Raw genomic sequence first — 13,478 nt, forward strand, 5'->3', positions numbered from 1 at the left:
AGAGTACACTCTGGAATTATGAATTTTGTGTGTGTGTGTGTGTGTGTGTGTGTGCACAAATAAATACCTATTTAGGTAGACCATGCCAAGAGCCAGCTTAAAGAAGACATGCATGAATACTCAGCCGTCCTGCAAGATACAGGCACAATATTCCTGCAGATCATAACGAGAAAAAATATAGATGCTGTTAAATATAAATGATTATTTAGGCAGATGTTGAGTGTTTGTTATAAGGCTGTTCTTTTCATATGTTATGTTATATGTAATGCACATACTCTGAATGGATGACAGTGTGTTCCACTCATTGCTCAGTAGGGGGCGCACTAAACACACGCTTTTGTAACGCTAAGTTATGAAAGTTTTAAAGCATACCATAAGAATTGTGACATTTTATATTTCCTTGATGGATGGATTTAAAGACCTGTTATCATACGGACACATGCAGGACAATCCACTGAACAATGATGACACAGGAAGAGGTGTTTAAGAGGACTTCCATATTTCAGGTAAATTATGAAAAATGAAGTGCCCTTTTCAAACTACTAAATCTTTACGGATTTGACATTACAAAGGGCTGCATTTTGTCAAACCTCATCTGCATTGGCCATAAGCGCCCCGACAAGCCCCAACATTGAGCGAAACTGTCACAGAAATTGAACGAGCAGGTAGAATGACTGTCAATCTGAAACAGAACACGAAATGGGCGGGGCTATAAATAAACAATGTTTATTATGTTTTTAGTGCTTGAGTTTTTAGTATTTTTAATTCACAGATATTATTAAAGTTCCTTGGTCTCATTATTTAGTCATAAATATGTCATGCCCAGACTTTAATCTCCGCTTCTGAAGCGCCACAAAAAAAAGACACGTGTCACGTGGTATGTGTTACTTTTCACCGCGCTGTTAAGAAAGGACTAATCACAGTCGTTTGCGATGCCATCTCTGTCCATGTACTTAGAAATTGCTGGCGCTCGAGTTTTTTTTTTATTTTTATTTATTTTTTTGGTGTCAGAATAGATTTGAACGATTAACGTTCTGGTGTACAAATGTCTATAATTGAAAAAAAAAAAACATCCTAAGATTTGAATGGGGTTTAACGGAGGATGGGCTTTCTAAGCGGCCCCTGCATAAAGAACAGTTTTTTTTATGTCACATAAAAAAAAAATAATAATAAATAAATAAAAAAAACATGTTGGCAAGCATTTGCCGCTCAACATATGCGACGCGACAAAACCCCAGCACTCTCATTATAATGAACGAAGCAGCGCGCTCGCGGTACCGAGAGTTCGCTGATTCTGTGTGGGGCGCGCGCGTCGCGTCGTTGGTCGGTCTCCTCCTCTCAATCAGTGTGTGATCAGATGTGATCTGGCACCTGTGTGTGAAACACCCCCCGGAGCCTGTTGCTCATGTGTGTTGTGGAGCGATCCGCTTCTTTGCTGTGTGTGACTATGCGCGCGACTGCACGATAACGATCATGTTTCGCGGCTTTGCGCGGTACTGATGATGAAAAGGACGCTTTTTGGATAGATACATTTGTGTGGGTGTGTGTGTTTCTTCATGTCCACTGGTCTGTCCTCATCCTCCTCCAGCATCTGATGAAGTTTGGGCTCGTTTTAGATGCACTATGTGATGCATCTGTGATATAGTCTCGAGAAGAACACGGAAAGCAAGGTCCTCGTTATTCGTTTCCGCGATGTCAATGAGAAAAGCCACATTGTCGGAGAATGAGGTTAAAAACGGAACATCGAGGAATGTGCTGGAGCGATGCGCCTCGGTCAATGAGTATTTTGATATCGCTTTTAAGGTGTGAGTTACATTTTACTGTTTAGTTTATTGCTGGTGTCATGATTTGTATTGTTGTTGTGTCTGAAACATTTGCTCAGTATTAGTTGGCACCTGTGGCGCGCGCGAGTGCGTCTTCTACTCGGAAATCACTTTTTAAGAATGCAAATGCATGCTCACAGTCATGCAAATGTCAGAATTCACTTTTACATGTCCTTTTACATGCAAATTTAATATCTTAATAGTACAATATAGCATTGGTTCTTCAAAACTGGTTATCAAATTTGCAGTCAACTTAGCAAAATTATTAAAATAACATAGTATTTTGTATATTCAAGTTAAACCTTTATTCTACAGTGTATGTCAGTTGTATTTTATTTTTTGCATGGATCTTATCTAACATTGTTTACCCCCCTGCTGCCCACAAGCTGTTTTGTGTCACAAGCCACCAGTTCAGATCTACTGCTTTATAGGCTGCATTATACCACACATATATATATTTATTTTATTTGATGCATTTCCTCTAATATTTAAGTAAAGTGATAGTAGTTTGACACTTCCTCAATGGTGGATAAATATTTATGCATCTAAATACTTATCTGTATACTCTAAAGAGAATCACAATTGAGATAAAACATCAAGTCTCTGGGATTCCAGAATGATCCCTTGAGAAATTGTGATTTTTAATTTTTTTTTGGTCCAATCCAAGGAGCAATGTTTGCCTCCGTCTTATTTGTAGTGTGGAAGATGCATAGATTTAAAGTGCTAAACAATGTGCAATGTGGTAATTGCGCAACAGTTGTTCCTGCAAATGATATTATGCAATACCAGTAAAATGCAATTGGGTAAACACGCATTTCACAATGTAACTTTCCTCTCCATTACAATGCATTTTCTTTTCAGTTAAAAACAACTGCGTCTTGGTGTTAAAGTCAACATGGAAGCGAAACTTACGTTCTAATATATGTTCCTGGTTTATTGTGCACTATTTTACTGCTGTATGTTATTCGCAATCATTTAATTCGCTCTTATTTTCCAACCCTTTCTCTCTTCTCACTTTTCACACACGTTTTCGACGGATTGAACTGATTTTTAATTTCACAGTTTTGTCTTGTTCCACTCGAAAAGGTCAAATTAATGAAGTAAGGAGTGTTGGGAATGTCATTCCATATTGACTTTAACACAGAGTTGGTAAACAGTTAGAGCTCATTAAACGAAGCCAGGATGTGTGTAATAAAGTGGTTGTAGGCCTAACAGCTGTCTCTGACCCTGATGCCTTTAGGTGATGTTGCTGGGAGACTCGGCAGTGGGGAAGACCTGCATCCTGGTGCGCTTTAAAGATGGTGCCTTTCTGGGAGGCAACTTCATTGCCACAGTGGGGATAGACTTTAGGGTGAGCCTGCAGGGGACCAAGCTGTTTGCTGCTTCTCTTTTTGCAACATGTTTATATCTACTGATGGAGGTCATACCATGATACATCTATTTCTTTCTGAACTGAAATAAGCATTTCCTGTATTGTGAGTTTCAGAGCTAAAAGTTTTGTCACCTGCCGCTTTAAATGCTCAAGCTCTTTTATGTCGGGTGGCTCGCAATGTTTTTATCATTGCATTTTGATGATGTTGCAAACATCATTGGAACGTTTCTGTTGAATGTTTGAATTCACTCTATTTTATTAATGTTATTGTTAATGATTCATCAATGCATATTTATTTTTTTAATCTGACCTTGCAATCTAACATATGCTGGCCTTCCAGTAATTCAAACCCCTTTCCTCCACAATTGGGTGCAAGTTGGCACTCAGTTTTTAGTGCACGACCACGTCTTAAAATCCAGTCAACAAATGATGGACAAAACCATGTCCAACATTAATTTTCCTTTTACAATTATCTGTTACCTTTTGTTGCAATACAGAAGAAAAGCTCTATTGCTACTTCGGTTTCACCAGGAGCTTAAAGACCCAATGAAATGGTGCGTATCCTATTAAAACAGGAAGTTTGAGTGAGATCAAAAAGCTCATCAACCATTGTCTCCATCACAGCTAGGAACCTTCACTTGCTAATTACAATCACTGCCAACATTGTCACTGTAGAGAGCATTTGATTGGACAAAAAATGGATGCTCCTAATGCACCTAAATGCAAGATGAGAGCCATCAATATTTTTGGTTTATTTTCTCAAACTGTCATGTTTTTTGGCCTCAAGATGGTTAATGCACCATTATGCTAATGTTAGAGGCTGGTGTCAATTGACATTAAGGGCTTGTTTTTTATTGGAGGAAAATAAAGTTTGTCATGCTCCACGATTAGATTTTTGCCCTCAAGCCAAGACAGTCGATTTGGTTTCACAGTATGCGTTTTTGCAAGGACGTGAAGGTTATCTTGGCGTGTGATGTGGACCGGTTTCCAGCGTCAGCTTCGAGCAGAAAGTGCCATGCTTGGAGACAGAAGGTGTCTTTAGGAAGTTCGAAAACCTCTTTAAGCCCTCGTTCTTTGATCGCCTGCCAACAACGTCTGAAATGAAGCATCTTATCTGCTGCAGCTCGGAGAAACAGTGAAGCGTTTCTGTGCTGGTATTTTCTTTGAATGGCACAGCGGCAGCACTATAGCCTGTGTCTATTTTTGGGCTCTTCCTTGTAGCACTTGCTCAGCATGAGGATGTGTGGGAGCCAGAGCAGAGCGGGTCTGATGCCAGAGAAATGGAAAACCATTACAACAAATTGATGGCTGTTCTTGATTGATGCTGGATAGGCAGAGGAAAGTAGTATGTATGTTTTTAATAAATCAATATCCTTTCCGGTGTCAAAAGGGCCTTGCAACTGACACAAGGTCGGGTTTCCATTTCTCAAATAATAGGTTGAGATTCAAATAGATTGGTAGAGCAACTCCTAGATGAATGTCCTATAGTCATATATCATCGCCACTGTAGGAATGGAAATGGTAAGGAATGTAATGATTCTGGCCTTTTACTTTGCCATTATTGATTCTTTTAGTACGTTCGAGGAAGAGCCCGTCGATATTTGTTCACGACTGACGCTAATGTAAAGGGGTCGACCAAAAATTGTCAACTCACCTTCACGTCGTTCCAAACCAGTGGAAGTGAGTGGAGCCCAAAGTTGACCATCATGCTTCACGAATCCACCATAAAGAAGCACAAGTAAACACAGTCATGTGATAGATTAGTGCGAAGAACAGGCCAAAATGTACTGTAGATTATGATTTTGGTTTGGTTTGCCGCTTCTCTCTGTGTGTTTTGTGGAAGAAAGCGAGTCTTACAGGTTTGGAACGAAATGAGGTTGAGATTTAGTTTTTAAACTTAAATCAGTAACTCATAAGAATGGCTGAGAGCTTTATTAACATTATAATCCAATCCAATTAGGCAATATTGCAATAATTTTAAATCTGTAAGCTGATTTCACTCCCCTCTTACGACTTAAATAGGCAATGTTTTCAATCGATTCCCAAACCTAAGCATCACTACAGTGGATTTCATTTTATCTTATTCTGCAGCTTTTGTTGGCCTGCCCTTGGAGAAACAAGAAGACTTCTTCTGAGCTCTGTCGAATGCACTCCTGTCAAGAAGAATTGTGTTTTCATTCGAGTCAGATATGCAATGCTGATTGAAGGAACAATACCTGCGTCCTTATTGAACCGGTTAATGCTCTCCTTGAATTGCTTTGTACTCTGCTCTGATTTCATGTTTTATGCAGAACTTCCTGGAAGGAGTAAACAGCCAAAGCGTCCATTTGTGATTACTATTACTCTATAGTCAACCACAGAAGCAGTTTTGTCATCATTTACTCCCTTGGAGCTCCAACCCTGTGCCTTTTTTCTTTAGTGAATCCTTATCCTTACATCAGTTAGTTGGCAAGATGGATTTGAAATGATTTCGTGGATGATGGAGTGATTATTTGACGTGATTTGATTTAAATGATGAAGTGTGCCGTTTCTGTGCAAGTGGCGAGAGCTACAAATCAAACTACTTTGAGTTTTCTCTCCACATTAAGCTGAGAAAGGAGAAATGAGTGAATAAAATGACATGCTTCAGCTTCAAACGCCTACGTTTTTTTTTGATCTGTCAGCATTAACTATAGTCACTGTGTACGGTAGATGTTCAGGATTGAATGATTGGGGGCCTGTATGTGAATGATAATTACTCATCAGTGAAAATCTCATTTCCATTTGTATGACTGACGTCTCTGATTGCACTGCCATTTGGTGCACGAAAGCATCTGATAAGTCTGGTTCTCTCAGCGCAGAAGGTGCGATTTTAAAACATTTCGCTCACAAAGGAAGTAACGGCTGACGTCAACAGGAAATTATGCAGGGAGCTGGTCTGTTATTTCATCTACACGCTGTATAATTAAGTCTATGTGGAGAGCCTGGCCACACAAAAGCAAAATAGCACAGTTCGAGATCTCACTTAAGTAGTGCAGCTAAATTGTTTTCCTGTTTGGTTATATGCATGATTTCCTTGAATAGCAAACTATTTACTGCTCATTATGTTGCCTTTCAGAACATTGGTGAAAAGAAGCAGTGCATTGTGGTTTTCTGAGTGCTGTGTTTTAATGGGGTTTTCTTCTTCTTTCTGTTGCATAATAAAAAGAATAAGGTGGTGACTGTGGATAACATGAAAGTCAAACTCCAGGTAAGAAAACAAGACGAGTATCACTATTAATTTCACTCCAATCCTGTACTGTTTGGCATATGGGCATGAATAATTTGACTTGAGCAGGTGGTCGCTGTTACGATCAGATTTTCACCTGTTGGATGATAACGCAGATTACAAAAATACCATAGTTTTAGAGTGAAGGAGGGATCATATTACAAGTAACACAAGTTGCATGATTTTCAAGTAACTAGTGAAGTAATGCATTATTTTGACCCTGTGTTGAGAGAACGTCTTTCAGACTGAGGCTTATTAATTTCACTTTTGGTTTAAGAGGGCCTTTACAGCAAAATTTTTGCGAGCAAGCCCAGCTCAGGTGACAAAAAGTAATGCAAAAGCATTATTTTCCATAAAAAGTAACTAAGGCAGGCAATTAGTTTATTGCATCAGGACAAAAATCATAAAACAGATTATTCGTAATGGTTTCAGGTTTCCCTGTTTGTAAAAAAAAGATGCAGTTGATGCATGGGCTGAATTGATGATAAATGAGACTTTTATTTTTTTCCCAATGAGGTGTTTTAATTTACCTGAATTCAACGCTCCTTGACACGTAAATGAAGCTTGACCTGTTAACGCTCCTCTTCTGCAGATGTGGGACACGGCCGGTCAGGAGAGGTTTCGCAGTGTTACTCACGCTTACTACAGAGATGCTCAGGGTAAATACGCCATCTTCACTGAGACGTTTGCACATCTAACAGACTCCATTACTGGTGCGATATCTTTATCATAACAGTAAGTCATGTAGCACGTCCCAAAGCCTTTCAGTGGGGCTGAGGTCAGGACTCTGTGGCGGCCAAGTTTGAGCTTGATGAATTATCATCCTGGAGTATGTGCATGGTTGTTTGTGAAATAAAAAGTGATGTTGCCAAACATACAACATGCCAGAAACATATTAATCAATGCAGTAATGATCGAATCATTAAATCTTACGCATTTACTTCTCTTAATCCGGACAGCGACACACACACATTTAAATACATCATCTTTGTTTAACATAGTGTAGAAAGAAGATTTAGTTTAGTTTCAGTCTCTGTGGTAGATCACTGCAGTGAACTTTAAACACTGCAGTGAAATTTGTACAGTCACATCTCCTGAAGAACACGGCAGACTTTTGAGTGTGTGTTTAATGACTATAAAGCTCAGCTTGAGTCATACAGTACGGTGTGACTTAAACTCGCTGTGCTTCCCATTCCAGCTCTACTGCTGCTGTATGACATCACCAGGAAGTCCTCCTTCGACAACATCAGAGTGAGACAAACTAACATTTTGAGACGTTTTAAGACGCCTGTTTATTTGATGTTCTCGTTTTCTTGCTGTGGTTAGCGTGGGTTGTGAGATGAAATTCATTTCTACCACAGAAGTGTTTCTTGTCCTTCAAAGTGTGTTTTTTTTTTTTTTTGCATGTCTTATCGCCACGCAGGCCTGGCTGACTGAAATCTATGAGTATGCACAGAAGGATGTGGTCATCATGTTGCTTGGCAACAAGGTAAGTGGGACTTCCTGAACGGAGTGAACAGAAATAAGCAGTCCCTCTTTAAATGTGCATATAATGTTTAATGCACACACACACACAGAGAGAAAGAGCTACAAATCAGTTTTTTCTTTTCTTTTTTAATCTCATTTATGTTTTTCTGCCTTTTATGTGTCCGTGTGTCATTTTAGACAAGCATTTTTGCCACCTTTGGTTGGCTTTTACCTTGTGGTGTGTGGTTAGGGTGTGTTCTGGTTTAACTGCTCTAACTGGTTTTGCAGTGGATTAAATAGTGCCCCCTAATGATATGAAAGGAAAGCTCCTGGGTTCAATACAGGCTGTTTACACTGAACATTTTGACTCGTCCCTCAAGCTAAAAACACTGTTAGTATTGAGACCGAACGATGGAAAATGACTTCGAGGAAGGGAATGTGTGACTGAATGCTTAAACCTCTAAAGCCTGGCATATGAAAGATACGCTGGAAATTTATATTTATATATATTATTGAGAATAAAAAAAATATATATATAAAGGAACAGATTAGATAAAAGATCTTTATAACGACAGACTACTTACCAAAATTACATATGAATATCAGCCATCACTCTATATCTAACAATAGATTCGTCTTAAAAAAGATATTTAATGGTGGTGGGCAAAGCATATAATGCACTGCAATACAATGATGACAGAGACATGAACAAATAAATGTTCAAAAGTCTGGTGGATCATATTTGATTTGTATAAAAATGATGAATGGAGAGTCATTAGTTATATTAAAAATGTGTCTTTGATCTTTCAAGCTGTTTGATGCCCTCAGCGGGTGTTGCACTGCATCGGTCCGTGGGAAGTTTAATAAAAAGTGCATCCTTTTAAAATAAAGTGTTTTAGATGACTCCGAGGGGTGAACAAAGATGTGCTTTAAGAAAATATCCATATGCAAAGTGATGTATGAGGTCAGCTTTGTTTATCAAACAGCTTGAAAGATCAAAGACTTTTTTTTTATGTAACTCCAACCGAATTCGTCTGAAAGAAGAAAGTCATATACACCTAGGATGACTTCAGGGTGAGTCATTTATGGCTTCATTTTCATTTTTTGGGTGAACTGATGCTTTAAGTAGGTCCAGTAAGTGTTTATCTTGAAATATTAAGCTGTTCTAACATCTATGCTTATGTCAGTAAAGATCAGTCCGTAAAGGTTTCACAGCATCTGCATATCATTTACCTGCAAATCAAATATGATGCAGTAGGCTTTATTAGGATTCTGTGTCCTTCTGCAGTGACCAGAGAGAAACATTTCAGCTCTTCCCTGAGTGTTTACAGTAATGCATTTACAGGCAAACTAAACTAGGCCGAGTTAGACAAGTTCTTATTGATTTACACTACAAGCTGTCAGGATTTATTTTTCTCGGTGCAGCAAATTGCATTCTTTTCCTCAATTTGGGCCTCTGAATGAAATTAGAAATGTTCTGTTTGAGCTCCGTATTCTCCTGTATCATATTACAGGAGCCATAAAACATGATGCAAACTTTGGCTTCACAGGGTTAACCCACGACGTTTAACTAAATTCTAACAGCTGATTAAAACTATTTTGATTTGATTCTGTAAGGACAACAAGAACATGTTATGTATTTGAGGGTAGCTTCACTTTATTAAGAAAATGTCTTTCTAAAACACAAATGCATTGCTCTGTGATATTACAGTGTAATTGTGTTTGTACAGTCAGATATGGCTGCCGAGAGGGTGATCACACACGAAGAAGGGGAGAAGCTGGCTAAGGTACGAGCGTACACCAATGTAACACATCCATATAACCTCTATTACAAATGATCGGTAAACATCGCTGTTTATTTAATTGCAACCCTCTGCTTTTTTCTTCGTTGAAGGAATATGGAGTCCCTTTCATGGAGACAAGTGCCAAGACCGGCGTCAATGTGGAGCTCGCTTTCCAAGCCATAGCAAGGTTTGAGACTTTCTGTGTATATAACATAAGCATTGAGTGAATTTTACACAGTTGTCCCTATTACTATTGCTTGTATGCAGAGACAATCTGATTAGTAAGCAACATTGATATTAATATAATACAAATTAAATGGTTGTGTTATAGTTAGTGTTTTGACCCACTTATGTAGGACATAATTACATGGCTAAAAAGTATATAAAGTATAAAAAAAACTTATTATTAAAATAGTATTGCCTGTAAACTATGGTTGAAGTGCATTGCCAAATGTACTGAAACGCATTTATGGTAAACTCCGATATAATTTAATGCAATTTCTATTTAAGCCTGAATGTCATCTATTGAAATATGTTTGTAATGTTGTGTAGTTGCACTTTAGTTACATTTAAAATGTATTAACTTTAAATGTAATTTTGAATAACTCGCTATACATTGCATTAAAGTATCTGGACTTCTTTAAAGCATGACGAAAGACTATTAAAAATATATATATTTTTAAAGTAAAACTTTTTATTTGACATAAGGACACTTTTAAAAACTGCACTTTGTAATAAAGTGTGTAAAGTGTAAAGTGTCTCACTTTAAATAAAAAGTGCCCTTTCATTTAATTAATTATTTTGTCCGCGGTTAGTTTTAACATCACAAGTACACTACAAGTGCACATCCAGTACAATTAATCACACTCACAGGTTTATTCAAATGTAAGCGCTTCAAGGTTTTTCAAGCCTTTGTCGAACCAGCATTCAAATGTTTCCTTGAACTCTTTTCATTTTTAGTTATTACATTGATTAATATGTTGTCTCATTCAGAGAACTGAAGCACAGAAACATCCAGCAGCCCCACGAGCCCAAGTTCAAGATCCACGATTACATCGAGTCCCAGAAGCAGAAGTCCAGCTGCTGCGGCAGCGTCATGTGACCAGCTCCAGACGACAGATATTCATGCACCAAGACGTGTGTGAAGGAGACGTGCTTTGTTTTGATGTGTCTGATCCCGAGACCCCTGTTCGCTTTATAGTCAGGAATATACAGCCAAATACTGCTGAGATGCATCAGAGTAATAGGTTATAAACTGTATTAATCCAGGTGTGTACAGTACCCAGGTGTGTCTGATTATTACAGGTACGTTGTTTGTGTAACATGGTTCCCGGGTTTCTTCTCTGATGGTTATAGCTTCTATCTACACACAGCAGAAAATATATTAGTGTTGTATTACATTTTATGCCACGCAAATGTGCACAAACTGTGTCGTGTTTTTTTTTACATGTATAAGATTCTTGTATATTTGAGTGTCTTGCAGAGTCAGAAGATCAGCTTATGTTTACAATCAGTTTATATTGATGACTTAAAATCAATCATAGCACAGCTTGACCGAGTCAGGCCTGATTATGACATAAAATCGGTTTCTTTTTGCTCGGCGTACAAGCATGTCACACTCACACACTCACTGTATGACTTAGAGATCGATGTGAAATGTGAATCTGAGTTGTATCGTACAATATTTCGATTTGTCTCATCTGTACGCTTTACATTTTTCGTAGTGATCACAAAGTGCCATGAGAAAGTCCAATGTGACCACATACGTGTTTTGTGAGAGGGTTTTGTGTGTACTTCTGGTGTTTTACATGGTTTAGTTCATATTTAAAGCCACAGGGGGCAGTATTACACATTGAGAATTACTCATCAATAATAAAGAGCTTAATGATTGAATTGCCTTACCTTTGAGATTTCAAATGTGTGTCCTGTACTTTTGAATAATAAAGTGAAATATAGCTGCAAGCAGCGATGTCGGGCTCAAGCCGTCAGTGCAACGCCACCCCGGTGGCATCGGGAAAACTGTGCCCAGCGGGCATAAGCATTTACAGTAACCCTCTGACAATCAAGTTTAAAGGGATGCGGCAGTTAAAGGGTTAATCCGACCAATCTAGACTTTGAAATCACATACACAGAACAATATATAGAACTTTAGTAACACCTTATTTTTATATTTATTTAAAGATGTATTACTGCTTAATAATGACTATTATTAAGGGAAAAGGCTTTATAATCATGAACTATTTACTAATGCTTAGCTAATGAGTGCAGTTATTATAAAGTGTTACCAATGCATTTACTAATGTTAACAAATTAGACATTATTTTACAGTGTTACCAAATCCTTAAATAATTTATTAGTGTTTTGTAATGATTTTAATGACCTATAAGCATTTGTGAAATAGTTTTGCTTGCATTGCAGCTTTATCTGTCAGTTGAAGAGTTTTACTGTTACATCCATGAGATTAATAAATGTCATGTCACAGGTTGTCATAGGTCAGTATCAAATAAGTTTGAAATTATTATTTGCAGCACAAATAAGGATTCTTAGGATGTTTTTAAATCCCTAAAACTGTCAGAAAAGGATAAGTGTTGTAAAGTCGTGAAACTATGCATATTTCCTCAGAATGACTTGTCTTCTATGTGTACATTTTTTTGAAGTGTTTAGAAGCTGCACTTTAAAACAATAAAAGACATTTACTGGTTCCTTTTTTACTGTTATTTCAAAAAATCACCACGACAAAACCATTTAAGCTATCCAAATTCATTCGCAACTGTTCTGTAAGATAAATTCTTTAAACAGTGGTAAAAGAGGATGTGGTGCTGATCCTTCAAGAGTCACTCAAAACTTATCTGTCCATAAAGCCTATTAAGAATTATACTTAATATACAGTATTTCACAATACTTCAGCATGTTATTCTAATTAAGTGAGGGTCATTTTATCAGTAAAATACATAAAATACATATTTTTCTTTGAAAGATCTCTATAAATGATTTAAATCATACTCGTTTCTACAATAATTATTTTAAAGTAATCCTATATCTCCATCTAGTGGCCATTATTGGTACTAAGAATTGCGAGCTTGATTTATAAGTTATGATAGTTTTAATTTTATGCTGGCTCCTGAATATAATAAAGCTATGAAACTTATTGTGCTTCCTTCAAATGATGACTTCTACTTATATAAAAAAATATGAAGAGTTGGAATGAAAAATTGTAAAGATATAGTAAAATAACTATTGTATTTTTTTTATGTTACTTTAATAAATCGCTATGGCCACAACATTTAAGGTATCCTAAACCCATTCACAATTTAACATCTTCAGTATATTGGCATCATGTTGAAAAAGTTTGGTGTGAACTACTCTTCTTGGAGGAGTATGAATTCATTTACAGTCTGATTTTATCATAATTCCACAATAACATTTCTGAGTTCTGTATCAATCAGTGTTGTTGTTTGTTTATTTTTATTTTTTTATTTTTCATAGGAAGATAACTGACCCTTTACTCTCCTTTTTAACAAACCAAGGACAAGCTATTTATAGCTGTATTTATAAACTGCTTACTACTGACTATTAATATTGGGACAAGGCTTTATAAAGCATGAACTGACTATTTACTAATGAGTGCAGTTATTATAAAGTGTTACCAATGCATTTACTAATGTTAACAAATTAGACATTATTTTACAGTGTTATTAAATCCTTTAATGACTTATAAGCATTTGTGAAAGCATCTTAGTCTTGTTACATGTACTGTTACATCCATGAGATTTTAAAAATGTAGA

General features: G+C 37.1%; 1 protein-coding gene across 1 annotated transcript; it reads left to right on the plus strand.

The window, feature by feature from the left end:
- Positions 1-1,338: 1,338 nt before the first annotated feature.
- LOC127944969 (ras-related protein Rab-37) lies at positions 1,339-11,590 on the plus strand. The gene is made up of 9 exons (XM_052541420.1): positions 1,339-1,803; positions 3,064-3,174; positions 6,383-6,424; positions 7,035-7,101; positions 7,641-7,693; positions 7,866-7,931; positions 9,640-9,696; positions 9,804-9,880; positions 10,687-11,590. Exons 1-9 carry the CDS (start codon positions 1,693-1,695, stop codon positions 10,793-10,795), a joined length of 693 nt encoding a protein of 230 aa, XP_052397380.1. The 5' UTR covers positions 1,339-1,692; the 3' UTR covers positions 10,796-11,590.
- Positions 11,591-13,478: the final 1,888 nt, after the last annotated feature.

This window comes from Carassius gibelio, chromosome A3, assembly GCF_023724105.1.
Source record: "Carassius gibelio isolate Cgi1373 ecotype wild population from Czech Republic chromosome A3, carGib1.2-hapl.c, whole genome shotgun sequence".
NCBI lineage: Eukaryota > Metazoa > Chordata > Actinopteri > Cypriniformes > Cyprinidae > Carassius > Carassius gibelio.

What these genes read in the sequence shown, in the direction of transcription:
- LOC127944969 (XM_052541420.1), top strand. Translation starts at nt 1,693, where the DNA reads ATGTCAATGAGAAAAGCCACATTGTCGGAGAATGAGGTTAAAAACGGA. An exon ending in TCATGTTGCTTGGCAACAAG is followed by an intron (nt 7,932 to 9,639) that starts GTAAGTGGGACT and finishes GTGTTTGTACAG; the next exon opens with TCAGATATGGCTGCCGAGAG. An exon ending in GCTTTCCAAGCCATAGCAAG is followed by an intron (nt 9,881 to 10,686) that starts GTTTGAGACTTT and finishes TGTCTCATTCAG; the next exon opens with AGAACTGAAGCACAGAAACA.